Consider the following 24945-nt stretch of genomic DNA (forward strand, 5'->3'; position numbering starts at 1 on the left):
AAGGTGCTTGCAGGATGGCTGAGATGGGGATCCTCAAAACAGAGGTGAAATCCCGCAGCCCAGCAAATGTTGGGGTTGGGGGAAATCAGAGAATGCATGAGAAATTATGAGCCCTGCATCTACTGGGAGGTCTCCTCACAGAGCGTTGGTTTTTCTCATATTCTTTTCTGTTGGCTTTTCGATGAGCAGATTATGATAGGTATTTTCAACCTACGTGGATCTTTATTTTATTTCCTTGCAATGGTATTTGCTTTGATTAAGCACTCTGGCTGAAAAATAACTGCTTATGTTCAGTGAAGGACAGCGAAATCACTACATACCAAAGAAAGGAAAACAGAGAGAAAATCGTTAACTTGTCTTTACAACTGCAGATTTGCAACATACGGTAATTTGCCTCTAGTTCTTTTGCAGATTCTCTCCAGGATAAGCCACTGAAGTAGAAATGCCTTGAGGTATAAGAATTCTAAAGTACATTGAATCCCAGGCATTTTACAGGGTCACTGGCTGTAAAGAGTTATCCATAAAGTGCACTGAAAATTTTAATCTCAGTAAACAAGCACATTTCCCAATCCATATTTATTTTTTTCCACAGTGCTTAATGCAGACATAAGCTACCTTTTTAATTACTGTATGATTTGAAGAAGCAGTGCTTAGTTCAATGCTCCAGGCACTGCTGCACTGCACATTATAATAATATTTAAAATACAGAGTTTCCCAAGTAGATTTCTCAGAGTTGGACACAGCCATCTGTGTGGGTTTGATTGCACAAATTTACGTTAATAAATGTGACGGAGGCTTTTGAGGTTTTTTTCTTTAGAGGTTTGGGGTATTCTTTTGGAACAAGTCTGGAATAAAAAAACAAATGTTACACTTATGACTGGGGAAGTGATATTTAGATATGTGGCTAAGACCACAAAGACATCTGTAGTGAAGCCCCAAGGCATATCATCTCACTGAGAACAGACCATATCCAGAATACATAAGTTATTAGAAAACATAGAGGACCAAGGCTACTCCAGATTCTGCAGAGATTTATTAGCTTGGCTTGGTGTGGAAGCTAATAAGCCCTGATTCTCAGCAGGGCTTACCAGATCCATGCTGATAGAGGGGTAATGAGTTCTCATGAAGCTCAAACCAGCAAATTGTTCAGGACCCTTTGTGTGTACACTTGAATTGACTTGTAGTTGCCGGTGTGGATTTCTCATGCCATTGTTCCCTACATTTTGATTTCCTGGCTTTGCTCACAGCAAAGCAAGCTTCATCTGTTTCTACATGTGCAGTGACTGTAGCTTTTCTGAAAATGCAATTTCAAGTGTTTGACCAAAACTCTCTACAACTAAATCACTCATTGTTCGGTCTGGAAAATACCCAGTCAAGGTGGAATAGCTTCAGAAGTCAACTCAAAGCCAGAGAGGCCAGAACAGGTCAGAGATACATCAAAGCCATGACACTTTCAACCTGATCTTGTTCAATAGTTCTCTGCTAACACTGATCCACAGCACGTCAGTTCTTGCCCTTTCTGGCAACAGTACCAATTAGAGCTCAATGTGGTTGCTGTTCACTAGAATGAGTCTATCAGTGCCAGTATTTTTTTCCATCCTTCTGTGTTACTTTATCCCTTCATGTTGAGGGCATAATGACAAAATGGAGAATTTAGCCTTAATTGGATCTCTGCAATGTTATCACCTGAATTAGCTCCCCCATGAATAATTATCACTGCCTGGAGGCTGACAAATTGCTTCCCTTTACTTCATGATTGTCAGAAATTTCAAATTATATGCTGAGCATGAGGGAAAAAAATAAAAATGAAAAACCTAGAGAAGCATATTTATTAAGATTATTAAAATATTTGGCACTGAGTTCTATAGTCTCCCAGGGTCTCCAAAGGCATGAGTGACAGCGAGAACTTTTCTAGGGCTAATTTCAGAACTCTGGTCTTTCAGCCAGAAATAATTTCCATCAACAGACTTGCTCAGTCCGAGCAAAACTGTAACTGCTACGCCTGGCCCACAGTTAGGCAATTCCTGTGTTGCTCACTGCCCCATTTAAGCTACCTATATTATCTTGTTAAGTGTCTCATCTGCATATTTGATCTTGCAAGGTAGATGGTAAATTTATTGTAATATGGAGAAGAGGAGGCTCAGGGGAGACCTTATCAGTCACTTCAATTCCCTGAAAGGAGGTTGTAATAAGCTGGGACTTGGCCTCTTCTCCTGTGCAACAAGCAATAGGATGAGAGAGAATGGCCTCAAGTTGTGCCAGGAGAGGTTCAGGTTGGAAGTAGGAAAAACTTCTCAGCGAGAGTGGTGAGACATTGGAACAGGCTGCCCTGGGAGGTGATGGAGTCACCATCCTTGGAGGTGTTCAAGAAACATTTAGATGTGGCACTGAGGGACGTGGTTAGTGGGCAATACTGGTGGTAGGTGGATGGTTGGACTAGATGACCTAAGAGGTCTTTTCCAACCTTAATGATTCTATGGTTCTATGAGCAAGGGGACAACTGCAGACTGGCACATGCTTAGAACGGTATGTGAAAGTCTTTGCTTTGGAGTATAATTCACAGAGAATGTACATTTTATGAGAACAAATGTTCCATGTCTGGTTAAGGCCCCATGCAGGATCGCAATGCGTCACTACACCACAAAATCCATCTTGGATATCGAAGAGCTGACAATGGCTAAGAAATCTTCATCTCATAAAACCTAATCACTATAAAAGTATAATGCTCTTTGAAAACAGCTTGAAATGATAAGATTAAGCAATACAGCATTATTCAATTTTCACATTAATGATGTTGTGTTTGTAAGATTGATGCATTTCTCAATTCAGTTCAGTTCAGCTCCTCAAACCTCCTCACCACCCAGCTGAACCCATTGCACAAAAATCAGTCGTGGACCAGAAAGCTGGTGACATGTCCCCAGGAGAAAGCTCTCCCTGCTCACCTGACATACAGTGACCTCTTCTGATTAGTCCTCAGGGAGCCAGACCCAGAACTCATGCTGTGATTCATCATCTGCTCACGCAGGTCATGGATTTTTGCCTCAAACCGAGCGTACTCTGAGGAGATAAAAAAACACAGAATAAGAATATTTTAGTTTTCTTGACCTATATAATCATTAAGGCTGCTAAATGTAAATATTAAATTAACAAGAGTAAAGCATGTCCTGAAAATTGAGGTCTAGTAGAATCTCTTCGGTAAATACACAGCTTTTTTTATTGCAGTACATGAAACTTTCAGCACTTTCCATACTGACTGTGCAGTCCCTCTTTCCTTGATTTCAATGAAGAGAATTAGGTTTAAAATGTGTTACTGAGTACGTTGCAGTCTGCAAAAGGGATGTTAAAAACAGATCACTACTATATCATTTCTTCTTGCAAACAATGAGATACCTTGACAGGGTCAATGGAATGATGCACTGAAGTTATTAATTATTCAAGTACTGAGTATAAAATCTCACTAAGCTGCAGGAAGTACATCAAAGTCCAATTATCCCCCAAAAATAAGGTTTTTGAAAAAAACTTTTATTTCTTGAAACCAACTAGTAAAGGCAATGCTCCAGCAACACAGGGAATCACAACTCAACCCCAAACTGGGAGATCTACCCATGCGAGCTGAAGACTAACTTGAGAGGGGGTGGACAACGATTCATTTCACTGAGTCAGTGACACTTTGAAGAGTAAGATGTTGCATACTGATGCCAGCAAAAAGAAAATGATGTCCCCCACATTTCAGCATTTTATTACACTGACTGCTCCAAAAGCAGGATCTAGAATCATAGAATCATAGCTTCGTTAAGGTTGGAAGAAACCATCCAGTCCAACCATCAGCCCTTCACACATTCCCATTAAACCATGTCCCTCAGTGACACATCTCCACAGTTCTTGAACACCTCCAGGGATGGTGACTCTACCAGCTCCCTGGGCAGCCTGTTCCAGTGCCTGACCACTCTTTCTGAGAATAAATTTTTCTTATTATCCAACCTGAACCTCCCATGGAGCAACTTAAAGCCATTCTCTCTCTTTCTATCACTGTCACTATCAGTTTGCTCCCTGTTTGCCGCTGTTTGAGCTACATGAGAGTTCTGTAAGACAGCAATGTTCTCATTTTCCCCTAGCAGAAATTTCAGCATTATTTTTGTTCAATAATTTTCTGTTCAAACTGGCTCCATTTCCAGAATGTCTTTAACAGCTAATTCATTTTATTTGATGCCCTTTAACTTTTCACTGGATAACCACATTTGACATTTCCAAGATCCCACATTTTGTACAGTCGCTAGCTACCATCAAAATGCCTTACCAGAGTGGTTTAATTTGGGCTTCTGTGTATTTATTTATTTATTTACTTACTTACTTTAATTTTTCCTCTTGTTACAGTTAGGCTCATTTTCCACTGAGCTTCTTTTGCATTGTTTATTGAATTTTCTAAGTGACAGTGTCTACTTTGGCAATCAGCTGGGAAGCACTGCTGGGATATAGGCTTTTCAATCTTCCCACGTACCTGTGACTTCACCAACTGCAGCTGAAATTTTGCATGTCAGGAGAACAGACACTCCTACATACAGACTGCATTTCAGAATTATTCTTTAGATTGTTTCTTATTTCTTTCACCTACAGCACATCTTCAAAATTCTCGGTGATTAAAAAGCCTTGAAGGTACTAATGCTCCTACAAACCTGTATAGTTTTGTAAAGTGGGATTTACTTCTGAAATATTTATCCCAGTCTAGGATTTATGTTTTCTCTATGTGAGTCATACTTGTTCTATTCTTCCGCTCTACAATTCATTTAGTAAATAACCATCTTCCAACCAGGGATTTGTCTAAAACTGCTATTTCATTATAACAGACTTAACATTTCTTTTTGGCAAACAGAAAAGGTGAGCTTAACAAGAAAGATCCTCCATTTCTGTAGCTCACACAGTATCAGTCTTCTGCATAACGATGGAACACCATGATATCAGGGTTTTTACTAGGTCTGTTTCGTGTGCTGGATACATGAAAGAAGATAGTGAACATGTAGATGGACAGGGCTCTGAGCACCCTGACTGACCTGTACGTGTCCCTGTTCATTGCAGGGGAGCTGAACTAGATGATGATTAGAGGTCCACTCCAATTCAAATGGTTCTTCTAAATAGTGGTTTTAATGGTTTAAATCAAGAGTTATTCTATATGGCACAATCCAGTTTCTATTTTCTACCTGGATGAGGCCAAAGATTTGAATGATTTGCATCAGAGCAGCTGTGTAATGGCAGCTTTCTCTTACTAAACAACCATGTCCCAGGCAGACTCTGTATGTAAGGTGTCGGAGTGAGAATGAGAAGAGAGGACTGAAAATCTGACTAACACAACACCCAGCTACTTGCAACTCTAACATCAGCATGCGACTATGGGTTGGTCAGATTACAGCTTTTATTCTGATTTACAAGGGCACTTGGAGCTTAACTTGGAATTTAATCACACAATGGCTTGGGTTGGAAGGAACCTCAAAGATTATCCAGTTCTAACCCGGAGCTGAGGCCAGGGAAACTAACTGCTAGATGAGTCGTCATCGATAGATTTCAACTGATTACAAACTTATTCTAAATAATGTTCTGTTTTCAGAAGACATTTTGAAACCACAGAACATATTAGAATTTGTCTAATAAGTGTGTGGTGAGAGTTCAGGATTCAAATGACTACTCCCTGCTTCATTTTAAGAAATGCTAAAATAAGAACGATCATTCTTTTCCTTTGTGTTCTTGGTTTTTTTTCCCCCCCCTTTGGCTTGAAATACATGATAATTGGAAAATAACCAATTTTATGGCTCCATATTTTCCCACATTACCACCTTCATGTTATACACTAAAAAAAGCCATCCTGAAATATACTCCTGCCCCTTTCTCCTGACAAAAATCTGGACCACAAAATAGAAAGACAGTCAATGCAGGTAGTATTTAACCCAGTTCAGATCAGCTTCTTTAATCTCAGTCCTCATTCTTCTCTTACTGATGCCTACATACTACAGTGACTGCTGCATTTGAAATGTGAACAGGGAATGAAAGAATGATGCTCCATTTCTGCTATCAGAACTGCCATGTTAGTCCTCCCCACTGGGAAAGGGCCCTTTTTTCTTTGCACTTCTTCGTATATGGGGTCATTCCAGAGGACCTGTTTCCTAATAGCTTTGCATTTGCTAGACGTGAGCAGTGGCAGTAAAAAAATGTTTCATGCTTCCTTCAGATTCACCTCTGAATCTAAATAGCACACTTGAAAGGTTCCCATTCAATTAAAAGGGCTCTAAAGTTGTGACATACTGACAAGAAAGGCAGTTAAGGCTGATTCACTAATTTTATGCCCTTTCAAGAAAGGTAGAAGTATTGCTGCTGGAGTGCATCTTAGTAAAGTTTGCCAAATTTTTACATACCAGAATATATCTGCAGAGGTCCAACAAATTGCCTGAATCATTAATGATCTAACAAACTAATTCTGGTAGCTTATGAAAGTGATAAAATCACACAGTAGGTGAAAGGACAAATAAATGACCAAACGGAAATCTGTGTAATTGCTGAGGTCACACAGGCTTGGGTCAGTGTTTGGAAGGCTGTGTGTAGGAAGAGAACCTGGGGGTGTTAGCTGACATCAGGCTGAACATGAGCCAGCAGTGTGCCCAGGTGGCCAAGAAGGCCGATGGCATCCTGGTTTGTATCAAAAATAATGCAGCCAGCAGGAGCAGGGAGGAGATCATCCCCAGAATTCAGCTCTGGAGAGGCTGCACGTCCACGATGGTGTTCAGTTTTGGGCCACTCACTAGAAGAAAAACATCAAGGCCCTGGAGTGTGTCCAGGGAAGGGTAACGAAACTGTGAGAGATCTGGAGCACAAGTCTTATATGGAGTGGCTGAAGGAATTGGGATTATTTAAGTTTGGAGAAGAGGAGGCTCAGGAGAGACCTTATTGTTCTCTACAGCTCCATGATAAGAGGTTATAGTGAGGTAGGTGTTGGCCTCTTCTCCCACGTAACAGGGAGGATGATAGGATGAGAGGAAATGGCCTCAAGCTCTGTCAGGAAAGATTCACTTTGGATAGTATGAAAAGCTTTTCTCAGAAAGAGTGGTGAAGCATTGGCACAGGCTGCCCAGGGAAGTGGGGGAGTCAATGTCCTGGAAGTGTTCAAGAAATGCATAGATCTGGCACTGACAGACATGGTTTAGAGTGGTCACAGGTATGGGTTGATAGTTGGAATAGAAGAAGTGGTCTTTCCAACCATAATGAGTCTATGATTATATGAAAAATGGTCTAAAAGACTATTTATTATACCTGAGGATATAAGAAAGCACTCAGAAGTCTCGGGTGCATTTGAGAGATTGGAAATGAACACAAAAGACTAAACACGAGGAGATTTTTAGAAGATTGTAGTGGAAAACAAAATATTTCTAAATTTAGAAATAGCAATGAGATTTTATATTAGATGGCTTGATGAGAATTTTTGATCATAAAAAAAAATAACTGAGATAAAAGAATTGAGATGCAGCAGCTCTTTTACATGAAAAAGTTCCTGAGTTTCTTGAAGCTACAATACTATTATTTTTCACTTTTAAGTTTGTAGTACAATTGTAGCATTAAGTTTTGAGAATATTAAAACCAAACACCTGATCTTACAAATAAAGTTAAGCAACTGAAGTGCTGACAGTCTACAACAGTGAAAACAGTAGTACAGCATCACAGTTCAAGTCCTTATTAGTTTGAACATTTAGTGTTGACATTTTTAGAGAGAAATTCAATCTGTCAGCAGGTATTAAAATTTGCTTTCCCTGTGTAATTCAGGGTCATCACTGTTTGCTCCTAGATGATAACAGGTTTCCTAATTGCTGCATCTCTAACCCACATCAGCAAATGTTGAAGCACTGATTGTTAATAACACAAGTTGGAGGTTGGAAAAAGCACTGTCTACCTCTTGGGCTCCACTGGAATGTGGAAGGAATATAGAAATCAAATGACTGAATTTTAACAGTCAACAGTACAATGACAACAACAACAACATCAACAAAACCCAAAATAAACTAAAAAGGAATTAGTTAAGAGACAGAATTTTATTGTCTCCAAAAGGGTATGTCAAATACCTCTAGACTCTATAACAAAGGGATGGCTACCAGACCAGCTTCTCCATCACTATCAATTTGGCATCATTTCAGTGGATCCAGGCCAGTTTAAACCTTCTGTGATGTTTTTAAAATTCTGTTTTGTGGAAATACAAATAGTATGCCACTATGGTGAGTCATGAACTTATTGCCTTGGACATCTGAGATAGCAACAAGAATGATACTATTATTATGGTAACATTATTTATGCTATTTATGCAGATATATATATATTTTTTTTCTCCCTCTGTCTTGTCTTAGCAGATAGCTTGGCTTAGTGGTTTAAGATTTAATGTAATAGAAAAATGCATTTGTTTCCCACTTCTTCCCTTTGCCTGTAATGCTGTCCAGTCACCATCTTGCCTTATACACAGAAGATAGAGAAAGGTTTTTTAAAAAAAATTTTTACAATAAGAGCAGTGAGGTGTTGGAACAGATTGCCCAGAGAGGTGGTGAGAGCCCCATCCCCAGAGACATTCAAGGTCAGGCTGGATGGGGCTCTGAGCACCTCATGGAGCTGTAGGTGTCTCTGTTGCAGGGGAGTTGGACTGGATGGCCTTTAATGGTCCCTTCCAATTCAAATGATTCTATGATTCTCAATTTGATAATTGCTTTCCACTGATTTATAATGTGAACCTGAGTGATCTACAAAGAGTAAGCGTTATATGACAGTACATAATGCAGCAATTTGCATGTTCAGTTGATGTAGTACCTCTGGCTATGCCTATCAGGGTCCTAGCATGGAGCCTCTGATCAATACACATAAAATCAAAAGAGAAGGAGTGGGCAAAAGACATGAACTGCTGTGACTCTTTTGTTTAATATTTATCGTGAATCAGTTTTTGCTAAAAGTACTCTGACTACTGTTTTCAGATGTCTACAAGTTCAATTCAATAGTTTTTGTAGCCTGATATAGCAAGCATTTACATAGCAGGCTAATGATGGTGAAAAATCTTTGTGGTCTGTAGTAATTTCTTAAAGGACAAACAAAGAAACATTCAATGGTTAGATACAATTCACTGTACCTTTGCTTCCTATACGTATCATATACATTATGTCCCATGTTGGTCACTGCCAGGGATGTGATTATGGACCAATGGGATTTGGATCTCACATCGTACCATAAGTGCTATGCTTTTAATGTGTCCCAAAGAACAGTTAGACATAACATTAGCTATTTCATCATTTGACAGGAAAAAAATGCATACAGAATTTAACACCGTTGGTAGACACTGCAATACTGTACATTATTTACTGGAGAAAGTATTGCTTGAATAGACTTACTCCATTCACTATGCACCGAGCAATAGAACATGTTAGGCTCCTATTTCTTATCAGTCATACAGCTCCCTTGAGGTCACTCAAAGGAAATGAAAAACACAGATTTCAATACTGAGGAAAGGAAAGATACATTTACATTTTATTAGTTTTTATGACTTTGAATATATCACCTTGTTTTTGTTGGAATACTTTCTACACACCTTTTCAGGAACCTTTCAGCAATAATGACAAAGGCATACTTACTGACTTTACTTATTGCTTTGGCCTTTAAAACTTCAGCACAATAATATATATATATATATATAAGATTGTTGTCTTCTTAATCTACAGGTATTTACATTTGAGCATGCTTTCTAATTAAAATTTTGTTATGTAGCTGGCCTAATTGCCTAAATATCACTGCTATCTTTATTTTCATTTACTTTATCGCTGAGGATAATGCTGCTTCCATCCGTTGCACCATTAGATACAGCCCTTATATTGTGTTAGTTGTGAATATAAATACACCTGAAACGATATCTTCCTCCCACGTTACATTAAGGAGACTAATACTGTGTTCTATTCATAGTCAGAGGGAATATAATTCCAATCCAAATTAGTCTCTGGAAGCTTTCATTTCAGTGTCTTTGTTCTGCATAATGAAAGAGACGTACTAAAATAAATCAAGCTATTATTGAGTGACAAGGACTTTGTATCCCAAAAAAGTGCTATTCTACCTGTTCTCTTAAGCTATCCTTGGCTTCTGAAGTGTCAACTTGCATTCCCTCAGCTGGGAATTTCTTGTAGCTTCTCCCAGCTATTGAGGGAAACTGCTCACCACTCAACAGCTTTAACAAACAGCCCTGCCTTCCCTCTTGAGACACTGGAAAACTTTTCCCCGCACAGAGCTTTACTGTATTCTCAAAAACTTGTCTCCCCTAAAAGAGAGGAGATTTAGATTGCATACAAGGAAAACATGTTTTAAAGTAAGGGTAGTGAAGCAGTGGCACATGTTGCCCAAAGAGGTGGTGAGAGCCCCATCCCCAGAGACACTCAAGGTCAGGCTGGATGGGGTTCTGAGCACCTGGTGGAGCTGTAGGTGTCCCTGTTTGTTGCAAGGGGTTGGACTGGATGGCCTTTAAGGGTCCCCTCTTACTCATACAATTCTATGATTCTACAATAAAAGGACTGTTTGGGGAACTTTTTCAAATTCCATGAGTTTCACACTGAGCTAATATCTTGGACAATGCTGTGCATACAGATCCAAGGAAGGAAAAGGCACGTAAAGAACAAAGTCAGATCTGCAACAGAGATATCACATATGGTCTGCCTTGACAGCACAGTGTGAGGTCTTAGAAAGGCTGGGCACATCTCTTTACCCCAGGCATCTGACTTGCACAGCCACGCTTGCCCAGCAGAGCAGCATATGTCTCATTAACCTTGATAGCTTTGTAGGAGTTACTGTTTCGTATATTGCAGAAGTGTTTAGTGATATCTCTGGTGTTTTAGGCACACGATGAGTCTCCATCAAGGTGAAAAATGCTTAACTGCATTGGAATTCTTTCAACAAATATTTACGTGGGACATTTAAAAGAAACTCTACATTCTATTAATAACTATGTGAATTCATTGAGCTATTTCATTGCTGCAGGCTAATGGTGGAGGATCTTATTTTCAGACATTTATTCAATTTCCACAATTTCTCATCCAGAATCATTTTCCTGGGGCAACTGTTACTTGTTATCATTGCTTCATTGCTTTTTTCTGCTTCTGCTTTTTACCAAGAGTAGTTCTATTTCTTGGGAGATGACCATTTTATCCTGATTAGCCATATCTTCTTAATGATGGTTCTGGCTTAGCCTCCTTCCAGCTTTTAGAGACATGAATTGACAGGAAGAACCAGAATACAGAGGTGACATCTTAGGCATGGCAATGCAGGAAAGTCGTTTTTGTGGTCCTCAGTAACCCCGCATCTACAGTGGGAAGCTACTCTCCTTTTTAAGCTTCTGATTCCTACTCTTCCTCCAAGTGTTAGTAAATTCCTTCTTCCAAAAGTCTTGTGAGTGCCACATCATGTCAGCTGTATGCCAGTAAGAATGAAATGGGTTAGACCTACATAGGTTAACATGGAGGAGGTTGTTATAAACTGGGAAGCATTTAGACATGAAACTTTGCCTACAAAAGTAAAGAGGCAGGATACAGGCATACTGAGCTGGGGCCAGACTGGGGCAGGCAGTATCTTCTATTGCATGCATAAGATGCCACCTGGACTTGGTTTGTACTAACCTTTTTTGAGGGGGAAAAGAAAAAGGATACAATCCTATTCCTTTGATAGGACAAGAGGTAATGGCCTTAAGTTGCTCCATATGTTGTTCAAGTTGGTTATTAGGAAACATTTCTTCTAAGAAAAAGTGGTGAGGCATTGGCACAGGCTGCCCAGGGAGGTGGTGGTGGAGTCACCATCTCTGGATTTGATCAAGAACTGTGGAGATGTGGCACTGAGGGACATGGCCAATGGGCACGGTAGGGGTGGGCAGATGGTTGGACTACATAACCTATTCCAACCCAAATGATTTTATGATTCTTTGTCTTCAGGAACAATAACAACATGCCCTTAACCAAGAATTTTTTTGAATAAAAAGGGAAATGTAGATCAATATGACCTACCTGTTTTTCAGAGAGAAATAAAAAAAAAAATAAATAAAGACACTGCTAAATCGGGGTCAAAATTCTCAAGTGAATTTTTAGGAACTATTTCACAGCAAAGACATAATATGACAATTTTCTACTTTTAGTCCACAAAATTCTGATACATATGCAGTGGGAAGAGATAACAATGGGGCTCCTGAAAGAGTTCATTTGTGAAAACAGAGTGGTAGGGAAGCAAATGTGATTTTATTAATCCAATAAACATCATGAAACAGCTTTAGGGCAACAAAGCTGGTGAGGGGTCTGGAACACAGGCCATATGAGGAGAGGCTGAAGGAGCTGGGAATGTTCAGCTTGGAGAAGAGGAGGCTCAGGGGAGACCTTATTGCTCTCTATAACTTCCTGAAGGGAGGTTGTAGTGAGCTGGGGGTCGGCCTCTTCTCTCGTGTCATTAGTGATAGGACCAGAGGGAATGGTTTCAAGCTATGGCAGGGGAGATTCAGGCTGGACATGAGGAAGTATTACTTTTCAGAAAGGGTGGTCAGGCACTGGAATGGACTGCCCAGGGAGGTGGTGGAGTCACCGAGCCTGGGGGTGTTCAAGGAAAGGCTGGATGTTGTGTTGAGGGACATGGTTTAGTGGGAGCTATTGGGAATAGGTGAACGGTTGGACTGGATGATCTTTTAGGTCTTTTCCAACCTTGGTGATTCTATGATTCTATGAAAGCAGTAACCTTCAGGAAAAAAACAAACAAACAAACAACAAACGAACAAACAAAACAACAACAAAACCCAAACTCACAAGTTATTTAAAAAGAATAAGTTGAAAAAGAAAATGAAATAACAGGAGGAATACAAATGTTGCAGTTGTACCTAATGAAGGATAGCTTCACAGTCTAGCTAAAGCAGGGATCAGAAGGACAACAATCAACAGAAATACAATTTTGGCAGAAGTATAACAAAAATAAACAAGGATACAAGTTGGGTTGATCTGTTATTCTATTGTAATTTGTGCCATTTGCTTATATTAAATAGTGCACTTAATAAATGATTCCCTGCTTGCATTCAAAATCTGTTTGGCAATAACCATCTTCTCCCGTACTCCTTCACTTTCCTATATTTGCGTGTACTGCTCTTTCAGAAAAGGGTATCTTTAACAATCTCCCAAGGCTGTCTGGGATGCTCTGCTGAATTAATAAGACCTGAGCAAAACTAGGAACAAAAGCCACTTTTTCAATTAGAAAAAAAACAAAAACAAAACCATGAAAAATATCCCAGATGTCCTGAACAAAAAGAAAAGCACGCAGAAAGAAATGAAATGGAAAAAACCATTCCCACATGTGTACTGATCTTTTTAAAGAGGCACTTTTGAAAACAGACACAGAATTATATTAGTTTGTTAGTGCTCCTTGATTAAAGGGGACTACCTTTACTGATGCAAACAAGCAATATGGAATGATAGTGCACATTACAAGCCTGAATGCATTTGAAAAAGACAAATACACACATTACCTCAGGATAAGTCCAGCTCCTTGAATGCCACTTAGCCTATTACAAGGATTTTGCATGGGATGTTACAAAGATTTTGGGACATTTAGATGCAAACATGTATGTTGTGCAATTGACTACTAATTAGACACAGAGGCTATATGTGAATGCCTGGGTGCTCTGAAATATTGATTAACTTGAGCATCAGATCATGTGAAACTGGAATAATGTATGAGAAACAGTCTAATACAAAGAAATGCCTTGCAATCACTGGCATTACTCTTGAGCTCATCACCGAGAACAAAGTAACCCATTCTCGCAGCATAAAAGCCCAAGCTGGACAAGATTTTCTTTAGTCCAGTTCCAAATGAAAACCAAAAAAACAAAAACCTCATCATAAATTGCTCAAATCTTGTCTTAGAAGGAGTTCAATTCTGGCATTTCATAACTGCTGGCAGACCACACACAGAATCCAGTCCTCAAAAGACTAGACTCATTCTTGTAACTAAATGCAGTCAAAACTTACTTATTGGCTTTTGTACCAACACAGTGCCTTTGCTGAAATTGCTCTTTTCCATCGATTCCATTGATTCTCATGACAGATTTACAGAAAGAGGAGATCCACCTACCAAAATGCATTGTGCTAAACAACCAATCCAATATTTTGTTGCAGTGTTACCTGTTATGCTTTCTTTTCCTTAACGATGTATGTTTAATCTCTGTCTTCACTGGTTTAAATAGCAGTGCCTTCTATCATGCAATATCAAATGATTCCCTGAAAAATCTGATATGTTGCACCCATCATAGTCCTTCTCTAAAAATTTAATGCATCATCAAAGACTGATATGAGGAAAATTTTCTAGACCGTACATTTGATAAAACTGTATTACTTTTCTATCCTATTTTGCATTAACCTTCTTTTTTTTCTTTCTTTCTTTCTAAAGCTAAAATATGCTTCTCCTTAAGCATCTTCCAATCTGTTGAGTGCATATCATTCTTTTTTCTTCCTTCCTGACAATAGGCACTGTGGGTGTCATTTTCAGATAAAGCACTAGCTGTAGTTCAATATATATTTGCACAGACATTATTACTCCCTGTGCCAGTTCTCAGTGTTCTGTGATGGATTACCCAAGTCCCTAATCTCAGCCCACAGATCAACCCTATGGGAAGAGGAAGGCATCTTCTCTCTCCCTGCTCTGCTGGTGAGCCACATTATGGCTAAGGCTTCAAGATCAGCAGAAAACAGAAGTGCTGAAAATTTCCCACCTGATATTCAGGTTTTTTTTATTCTTCATGATTCTGCCAAGCATCTCAAAATAAGAATGACAACCTCATCACATTTTCTCAAGGACCAGCATTCTGTTCCCCGATGTGAACACTTCGCTATTCTAATATGCTGGGTATAATTGTTTTATCAGAGTTTTACACTACTTTACAAAAAGTCAATTCAGCACATATATATGAGCGTATATATATGTATGTACATAAAGAGAGAGAATACATATATATGTACGTGTGTATATATAGAATGAAAAGAAAGAGATAGGGAGAGAAGATGGGATATAGAGAAAAAGGGGTCATTGCAAATGTTAACTGCTTACTGGCACAGACTTTCCCCATAGTTACCAGCCTACAGCTAGTGACAGCAGTTGAACTGCAGTGCCATATGTTCACTTTAAAGGCAAATTCTTTTAGACTCACTTTCAGTGGGGAAATCATAATTTTTAGTATACTGACAATTTTTCCAGATGCAGACTATGGCTTTGCCCTAAGATTTATTTGACATCCGTTTATTATGTGACTCCCTGCACAATGCTTTTCCCTTTCCTGAAGAGCTTGTTGACAGATATGGTAATATTATTTAGAATTCTATTGACAACATACTTTGGCTCAGACTTGGTGGACTCACTTCTCCAAGGCTCTCTAATTTTCCACATCACTACTTGCCAATATCCAGGATGATCCCAGTTAGATGGATCAAGGTGATCCCTTCACTTGCGTGGTTTAACACTGATAAATATTATACCCAGAAAGTTTTCAGACCCAATTTGGACAGGAAGGATCAAAACTCACAAACCATTAAGAACAAAATATGAATTTTGCTTCCTATGCACTATCCCAAGAAAAGCACATATTTAGATCAAATGAGAATGAGACTTGAGTGAGATCATTTGGAAGTATACTGTGGCCTGGAATTTGTGATCAGGTTCCTAAGCACCTTTTGCATGGTGACAACTGGCTGAATTCTTTCAAAGAAAGGTAGACTGACTTAGTTTAGGCTACAATGATTTCTCATTTCCTCAGATAACAAATGATAGAATGCAAGGAAATGGCCAGGAGAGGTTTAGATTGTGTATTAGGAAGAATTCATTTGCAGAGAGCATACTCAAGCACTGGAAAGGGCTGCCAAGGTCAGTGGTGTAGTCACCATCCCTGGAGGTATTTGAGACTTGTAGATGTGGCACTAAGAGACACGGTTTAGTGACAGGACTCGGTAGATCAGGTTGATGGTTGGACGTGGTGATCTAGAAGGTCTTTTTCAACCTGGATGATTCTATGACTCAGTGGTAAAGAACTGCATCAAATCGAATTGCCTAATGTGAGCACATGCTCACATATTGCCAGGAATAAGAAACTTACAACTGGAGCATGAGGTCGAGCTCTCAGGATAGAGAGAAGCCAGACAAGGTTGGCAGCCTCAAAGCCATATGGGAACAAAAAGGCTTCAGGGAATATAAGTCACAATTAAATCTTTTTACAGATGTCTATGTAATCTGTTCTCAAAGATCCCCAGAGATGTAGAGACTTCAAACATCCCAGACAATCTGTTCCACTCTCCTTGCAGTTGTTTTTATTCCTAAAGTGTCATTTGAAGCTTTTCTGTTGCTTTCTAAGACCTTCTTTCCATTTTTAAAATCATTCATAGCTCACAGTGAATAAAGGAAAACAACAATAATCTGAAATATGCCCAACCTAGAAATATTATAAAATTAAAATTAATATTTAAAAGCGAAACAGCTAAAAAGGCAAGGAGGAACAGCTTATCAAGTGAAAATCTTTCAAAAGAAGTATGCAAATGTCAGAAATGAGACTTAAAGAAACTGACTAGTCCAACTGGGACAGATGAAGCTCATTATTGTCAGTGTCCTACATGCACTAAAATGGGTCAGTATTGCTACAGAAAACTTTTTGGTGTGTCCCTGTAATGAGCCCCTAAGTATTATTATTGTAATTAACTGAATCCCCTAGTACCTAGTGCAGTGTTCACGGCTGTAAGCAGGTTAATGTGAAAATTAATTTGTGCTAATTCACACAAAATCAGTGATGCCCAAATCAATCTGGCTGCAGTGGCATTTTGTAGAATAACAGTATCTTCCTGTTGACTTACAAAATCCACTGAAGCTTTAAGAACGTCTCATAAATCTGTCTGAGCTTCCACTTGTAATAAAACTACTTCGATAGAGAATTATCTACTTTGGACAAATTTATAGTTGAAACTCACTCCAAAGTGGGTATGTAATGGTCCAGTTCTAGGCATAGAAGCTAAAGGAGTGAAAGATTCAAGCAGCTTCTACATTCTGTTTCTGAGCAGCCCAAGGAGCTGCTTGGTCCCACCACAGACCGAGATTCTGTTCTCTAGGATGAGTTATCTTTTCATCTTGAGAGAGTTATGTTGGACTTCTACAGCAAGGCACTGCACTTTCTATGGTGTCACATGCAGACAAAAGATGATGAAAAAATTCTCTCACTCACAAAATCTTAAGTGCAAGAGACTGTAAGAAATTTCAGAAGGACTTGCACTCTCCTCTTCCTAGTCATTGGCAAGATGGCAAAATAATAGAACTACTACCTCAAAGACTAAGAGAGAACATGTCTTAAGTCAAGCCATTGATGTGTCTCAGTGCTAAGGGGCAAGAACAGAGAAGATCACTGGTTCCTGCACCTGCTGATTTTTTTCTAAAAAACAAAACAAAACAAAAAACCCTAAAAAAAATTCTCGCAGTGGACAGAATTTCCTGTTAGAATTTTGTTTCCTGTTAAAATCAGGCTGAAGAAACACTGGCATCACCTACCAGTGCAGTACACTGACTTATGCTCCACAGCTTGAAATGAGCTGTCTTGTAACTGGGACTATCCTTGTATTCTCTAATTAGGGACTACCTATGCTGGGAATGGTTCCTCTATAGTCTGCATTACACTAAATTTTTGCAACCTGTCTGACTTGCCTTTCTTCACAAGGCTACAGTCCTGTATGTCTTCTAAGAATGCATAAAAACATTACTCTATAAGCTTAAAGCATCAGTCTTTGGCATCCTCTATTGAGACCAAGCTAGAGCCTGACAGTCTGGTTCTGCTTCTCAATCCCTTCTCATTCACTGTTCTCCCACCCTTTACCCCGAGATGGGCAGATGGTAGGGTGTACCTAAAAGCTGATTTCAGCCTATTGGGTTTAATCTCTTCGTGACCCAAAAGAGAGGCTCTTCCACACTTAGTTCAGAGCCATCATCCTTCAGAAGACCTTCTCTCCTCACTGAGGAGAGGAGGAGCCTGAAGGAACAAGCACTGCTGTCGTTGTCAATAGCATTGGGGTATTTGCCTGAGCCATGTCCTTTGTGTTCATCCTCAATGTAACAAATTAAAGCCCTCACCTCCCTTTCTCTCGACTCTTTCAGTTACAGCTTGAGGATGTGAATTCACAACACGCTGCATTTTATGACAAAAGTAGCCCACATGATCTCTCTTCTCCCTTCTCCATCATTTCTCATGTGGGCCTATAGAGGATTGGGACTAGATATCAGTATTTTTTTAAATGATCGGAACAGTGGAGTCACTGAGCTGTGGCATGGAACTGCATTTCATGTATTTCTATCCTCATCTCGGTCATTTGCTTCACCTTTTAACAGTTTCTTTTAAACTACTTGTTCACAAAAAACTCAAGGAAGATTTTCTTTTATGTTTTTAAAGAAGAAATAAGGTTCTTTTCACAGGGTTGGAAGGAACCTCAAAGATCACCTTGTTTCAACCTTCCTGCCATTGACAGGGTTGTCAAACAGTAGATCAGGCTGCCCAGGGTCCCATCCGACCTGGCCTTGAGCACCTCTGGTGATAGGGCATCCACAGCTTATTTGGGCAGCCTGTGCCAGTGTCACCCTTTGATGGAAGAATTTCTTTTGCCTTTCTTCAGTCTAACTTGCTCTTCTGTTTTTCCAAAGCTTTCAGTGTCTCACCCATTCCAGATCTGGAAGCTCTCTTTTTTTAAGTACTGGCAAATTTGATGCATCTGTGGCTTTTTCTTGTTTCCCTAACTACTGCAGGTATTGAGCTTCTTGGGTTCAATTTGTTTTCATTCTCACAGAAGACCTCCATCTGAAGGGTGGCTCATGTTGATTTCATGTGCAGTTTGCCATCATTACTTCAACTCTCTTTTCTGCAAGACCTCTTAGTTGAAAGAAAAAGCATGAGTTGGGAGTGGAAACATGAGCATTAAGTGAATAAAGAGCAGTGAAGCAAATTTTCTTTTCTATAAAATGTAATGGGAAGGTTGCTGGAAGCTAGGCAGGTTATATTGGTTTAGATACTTCAATTTTTTAATACTGTTAAATATGTATTTAATATGTAAAAAGGTTTATTATTTTCTTGAAGATAAACAGAAAGCTGAGAACATTTGACTATTCAAAGATTAGAAGATACATAACAGGAGCTCCTAATGACCCTGCAAATACAGCTTTAACATCCTTTTATAGTCAAGCTTTTAGTGGGGCATAATAGTTCAGTTCATTACAAAAAAATATGTGCCTTTGAAATAACGAGCCTAGTTGGACTTTCATGTGTTGTTAGCTCTCAGTAGAATGGAAGTATTTAAATTGATTGCAATGAGACATTAGCAGACACTATTACTGCAGAAAACCATTCCTGTTTTGAGATGGTTGGTTGAGAAGGCCTCTAAAAGCATCCCAACAGGCAGTGAGTGACAATGGCAATGAATGGGAAACAGAAATCAGCTTTGTAGATGTTTGCTGTGCAGCTGGCTCTGCCAGATGGCTGCTCTGAAGGCCACTGGTTGTGAAGGGCAGCACCCTTTGAAAGGTGAGAGGGTGGGCCAAGGAAAATGTTTCTAATGCTGGTAAAGTGCACGTGGTTTTAAATATACTCAAATTTCTGCCAGACATTAAAAAAAAAGAATTAAATCATTAAACTCATTGAACTCATTAAAAAAAAAAAAGATAAAAATGAAAGCAGACTGCTCAGAGAAACAAAAATCATCCTTACACACATATCTACCATGCACAGGATGCTGATGGTGAATCTATCATGAGAACTAAAAGATGGTTCTGTGTGAATTCTGGCTCAGCTAAATCTCTTCTCTTATCCATTTTCACAACCTTGTCTCAACCTTCCCAATCTTTTCTGGGTTCTGCTGCAGTTTGAATTGAACTCAACGAATGACCAATGCCAGAGACTCTTCTCTCAGTTCACTTTTCTTGATTTCTTTGCTAATTATGCCAGAAGTGTGGAACGGTCTCTCATAATTACCCTATTTTCATGAAGCCTGTAAAAACTTCATAGTTTAAGACTGCCACAGACACTTGTGCATGGATATATGCATACATATTTTGTTTATTCTTTTGTAGTGGTTGCATAACCTAAATTTCTAAGGCAAGTACGGTGAAAAAAACCCACGATTATGAAACACTCTGAAAAGAAACTGTTGCAAATGTGACAGCTGCTAAGAATCACAACGAGTTTAATATGCTCCTTCCCCTAGAGGTTACCATCCTTACTGGCTGAGGAAACAGCTGTAGCTGTAGCTGAAGGGCAGAAAGGGCCTGGAGAAGGCAGAATTGCCCTTTGACAGTTTGATGTCTTGCTGGAAAGCTTGTCAACCTTATTTACATTTTAATTTGCATGTCAGCCCCTGCAATGCTTTATATTCAGGTTCTGCTGAAAAGTCTCTGCTCCACAGCAATCACAGTGACCTTTGCATGTCTCCCCTCACTATCCCCCAGGGACTGCAGCCCCAGCTTGCTCAGCCACCCAGGGCCAGGCAGCAAGAAATGTCAGGCTGAGCATGAATTTATCCCACTGGTTGGTTAATGTTTTTTTGTTTGTTTTTTGTTTTTTTGTTTTTTTGTTTGTTTGTTTTTCCTATTCTTCCTTAGGAGATTAAAGAGGAACAATAGCTGTGCCCTGCAAAAGGAGAGTGCTAAAGGAAGTTCCCTGTCCTATGAGACAGGAGCAGAACTGGTAGCAAGCAGTTTCCAGGCTGGACATAGACCTGGGCAGCCTGGTCTGGTAGTTGGAGACTCTGCACATAGCAGGGGTTAGAAACTGGATGATCATTGTGGTCCTTTTCAACCCAGGCCATTCTGTGATTCTATGAACCTTAAATATGATAACCTGGTGGTGGTGGCCCCTGAGAGGAAAGATGACAGTCAGAAGTGGGCAGTGACTGATTACTACTGACATTATTTTTACAGATGGGATGACAACAGAACTTGGCAGGACTATACCCACTATAGTGATGGGGAGCATGGCCATAAACATGCCCAGCTCCAGATAAATCACACCACAGACACAGAAGCACAATGCAGGCATTAGCCTCCAGCTTGCAAAGCTGCCACTAAAATATACAGCCTTCCTTACACCTCAAATAATGACATTTGTAAACATACACAGATTATTCCAGATTATTCAATTACTACAATTTTTTTCTTTTTTTTAAATGAGAACAATCTCCTTTCCATCTTTTCATCTTTACACAAAAGGCCCCACATATTTTGAACAAGAAAAGCTGCTGAAGTACCCCTGGGATACAGAGTGCTCTTTCTGTTGTCACTGGCTAATCATGACTTTCTAATGAATTCAAGGCTTTGGGATTTCCAAATATAGAAACACTCACTTCTTCAGAGGGATGGAGAACCTCCCCTATGGAGACAGGCTGACAGAGCTGGGGCTCTGGAGGAGAGAAGGCTCTGGAGGGACCTTATAGTGGCCTGTCAGTACTTGAAGGGGGCCTACAGGAGAGCTGGAAAGGGACTTTTGATAAAGGCAGGTAGTGACAGGAGAAAGGAAAATGGTTTTAAATTGGAAGACAGTAGATTTAGACTATATCTTAGGAGGAAATTCTTTACTGTGAGGGTGGTGAGACACTGGAACACGTTGAGAGGTTGTGGATTCTCCCTCCCTGGAGATGTTCAAGGTCAGGTTGGATGGGGCTGTGACCAGTTGGTCTAGAGGGAGGTGTCCCTGCCTATAGCAAGGGGTTGGAACTGCATGATCTTTCCAACCCAAACCATTCTATGATTGTTTCATTCTCTAAGTTACAGGAGAAAACTCTGGGGATATGAATATGATAAACAGTTTCTCAATCCAAATCACCACCATGCTCACTAAACCCTGCCCTTCAGTGCCTGCTTATAGATATACCAATACAAAATAGCTACAATTCCAGTGACCTTAATACATAGGTGTAAAACTAACCAGAAACTGGACTTGCATTGATAATAACACATTCTATCCTCATATTCTTATTTAAACAATATTTTTGCTATTGGGTATGGGCTATACCTGTTAACAACCAGTAATAGGGGGTGCCTTGATATCCAAAGGAATTTCATAAAACTCTCTCCAGCTCTCTTCAGCTCTATTAATTATATGAAAGGAAATATGTCTGAAGGTGGACAGCCTTTTGGATGCCTTTTGCTCCCACTAACTTCCACAGATGCCCTGTCCCTGGAGACATGCAAGGTCAGGTTGGGGACACAGGATACCTCTTTTGAATTCTGTATCTCCTCACCCATGTTCATGCAGATTGACTGCATCCTTGAGCAGCATCCAACAATCCTTTAGCTTTTATTTTTTATTTTTAATGGTTAGAGTGGTCTATTGTTCCCTTTATGATAACTATCTATTACTGCGAGCACAAGAGTATACGCCATTGTTCCTGGTAGATGACACCAGTCATCTGGTGATGCAGCCAGTCTGTAACTTCAATTCTAGAGGTTTCTGTCAAACTCTTAAGCTTGTTCTGCCAAAGATTTTTGTGTCAGAAAAAGCTTGTTCTAAGAACAAAATCTGGCTTGGCTACATGATGTCTGGGACTGAGGACCTTGGAAAGAAATGGCTTCATGAAACACTCTGATGACTTCACATACTTCAAGCCTTGTCATTCTTCATCACAATGCTACTGCAGTGTTTAGAAGGCACCAACATGGACAACGACAGAAGAAATAAAAAATTCTGGACAGGATGTTATTCTGTCTGCAGCTGACAAGAAGCTAAGTCTGAAGAGATCCAGGATCAAAGGATCTGGGAAATGTCAGCTGAATGGGACTTCTATCACATTACAAGGTTCAATGCAGCAAGCATGGGAGAACAGGCTCTGCAACAGATCACAGCCAATTATCAAAGTAATCCCATTTGGCCATAAAAATATCTAGTCATTTAATACTGCTAAGCCTTGTTTGTAATCACAGAGCTTAATGAGAACAACTTACTCCAAGCAGAAAGAAGGAAAATATCTGGAGTAGAAAAGCTGCTAAAGAGGACATTAACAAATGCAAGTGGATTTGAAGTTTTAACTTATTTTATACAGAGCATACTCTATTTGTAGAGGTTTTTTTGATCAGCTAAGACAATGCTGAAGCCAGCTTTAAGACTCTGAAAGTGCACTTTGTTTTCATGAGCTGTGCAATGTTGGCAAGTCTCTCAGTTAAGGAAAAGTTTCTTTTGTCTGAATGACATTGTTTAAATTTTGGCAGGCATACTTCAGTTCATAGAGTAAGGGAGGAAATAATTACTATCTATGGAAAGATAAATACTAGGTGAATCTTTAATTCTCGTGAACCATGAACCTCCAGAATTTTAAACTGAACTTAAAATCTAAGCAAGCATTTAGCTAATTTGAACAGAGGGGGAAAACATCGCACAGGAATAGTGTGGTTTAATCCAAATCATAGAATCATTAAAGTTGGAAAGACTACTAACATCATCTAGTTCAGCTGTCAACCCATCACCATCATGCCCACTAACCATACCCCTCAGTACCACAATTCCATTTGTCTAGAATACCTCCAGAAATAGCTCTGGAGTAGCTCTAGGTAGTAGTACCTCCAGAATACTCTACCACTTTCCTGGGCATCCTGTTCAAAATCTTGAACAACTAAAATATTCAGCAGTGAGTGAGACTTAACATCTGGGAAGAGCCTGAGAAGTATTTTCAGAACACAGAGAAAGACCGACATTTCTTTTGAGATGTCCAGCTCCTCCTTGTCATTTTTACCACCTATCAGATGTCAGACCTTGAATACTAGGGAATGCTTTGGTCAATGCTTTTGGACTGTAGTGCTTCATTTTATGGCTTCTGGCCAGTTTGCTTCGTAGATTCCTGATGAGAGAGAGCAAAGAAGCTCCAGTTGGAAACAGGCTGTTCTTAGTGGTTCCCAGTGAAAGAACAGGAGACAGTGGGCACAAATTGAAATATAGATCATTCAATGTAAGCTTTACAAACAAAACAAAATGAAAACAAAACCATATTTTTTCTTCTTCTAATATGAAACTGGAATAAACTCACCAGAGAGGTGGTGAAGTCCCCATCTATGGAGGTATTCAAAATTCAACTGGACATAACCCTGAACAACCTTCTGACCCTGCTGGTACAGATGGGTTGTAGTAGATGATCTCCAGAATTAGCTTCCAGCCTGAACTAGTCTTTAGTTTCATGATAATTGGTCTAATTCACCATGGATATGTAAAAGCTTTCTCCTTTTCTACTTAGAAATACAGAACTGCTAAACTATCGTGGCAAGATGATGTATGGTTAACAACTTAAATCCTTTAAAATGAAAAGATCATTAGAATAAAGAATATATTACATCTAGGTGTGCTAGTGTCCCCTGGCTCACGTTATCCTCCCTAGTCATGCTGCTGTTGAACAACTGGGTACAGCAATATAGAAGTTTAATGTCCAGCTATATTTAATATCAAGCTCTTTGATATTGGCAGTGCCCATGATAGCTATGGATCTGTCAGCATTTTCAAAGGTTTATAACAGCCATAAAAACTCATGGAGTAGAAAAATGAGTCAACCAGTACTTATAATTGCTGGCATTTAGCACCAGAGAAGATGACTAAGAATCTCTATTTGAAATACCTGGAGCTGGTGGAATCCAAGTACAGATCCCAAGAAAGATCAACTAAGCTCTACATTTTTGTGAATTAAATGCACAGAACTGTGTGCAGACTAATGGTTGCAGAACTTTCAGGTGAGCACTTAAAAATTCTGCTCTTTCAGTATGCATTTACTCTTCTACCTTATAATATGATTATCATTGTGACTTGGCTTTCCCTGATCTCAAAATATTGTCATGTTTGGTATTCAGCTTCATGCCCTTTCATCAGCAGAGGTGGCTGCTGTATTTCACATTTGTGGAAAT

General features: G+C 39.5%; 1 protein-coding gene across 28 annotated transcripts in view; it reads right to left on the bottom strand.

Moving 5' to 3' along the window:
- DLG2 (discs large MAGUK scaffold protein 2) overlaps nucleotides 1–24945 on the bottom strand; it is a 994028-nt gene that overhangs the window by 90221 nt on the left and 878862 nt on the right. For all 28 annotated transcript variants that reach the window (XM_048939920.1, XM_048939896.1, XM_048940083.1 and 25 more), the window contains one exon: nucleotides 2943–3057. In XM_048939920.1, the coding sequence (XP_048795877.1) occupies nucleotides 2943–3057 (115 nt within the window). The remainder of the gene's footprint in view (nucleotides 1–2942; nucleotides 3058–24945) is intronic.

The sequence above is a fragment of the Lagopus muta genome, chromosome 1 (assembly GCF_023343835.1).
Source record: "Lagopus muta isolate bLagMut1 chromosome 1, bLagMut1 primary, whole genome shotgun sequence".
NCBI classification, from domain to species: domain Eukaryota; kingdom Metazoa; phylum Chordata; class Aves; order Galliformes; family Phasianidae; genus Lagopus; species Lagopus muta.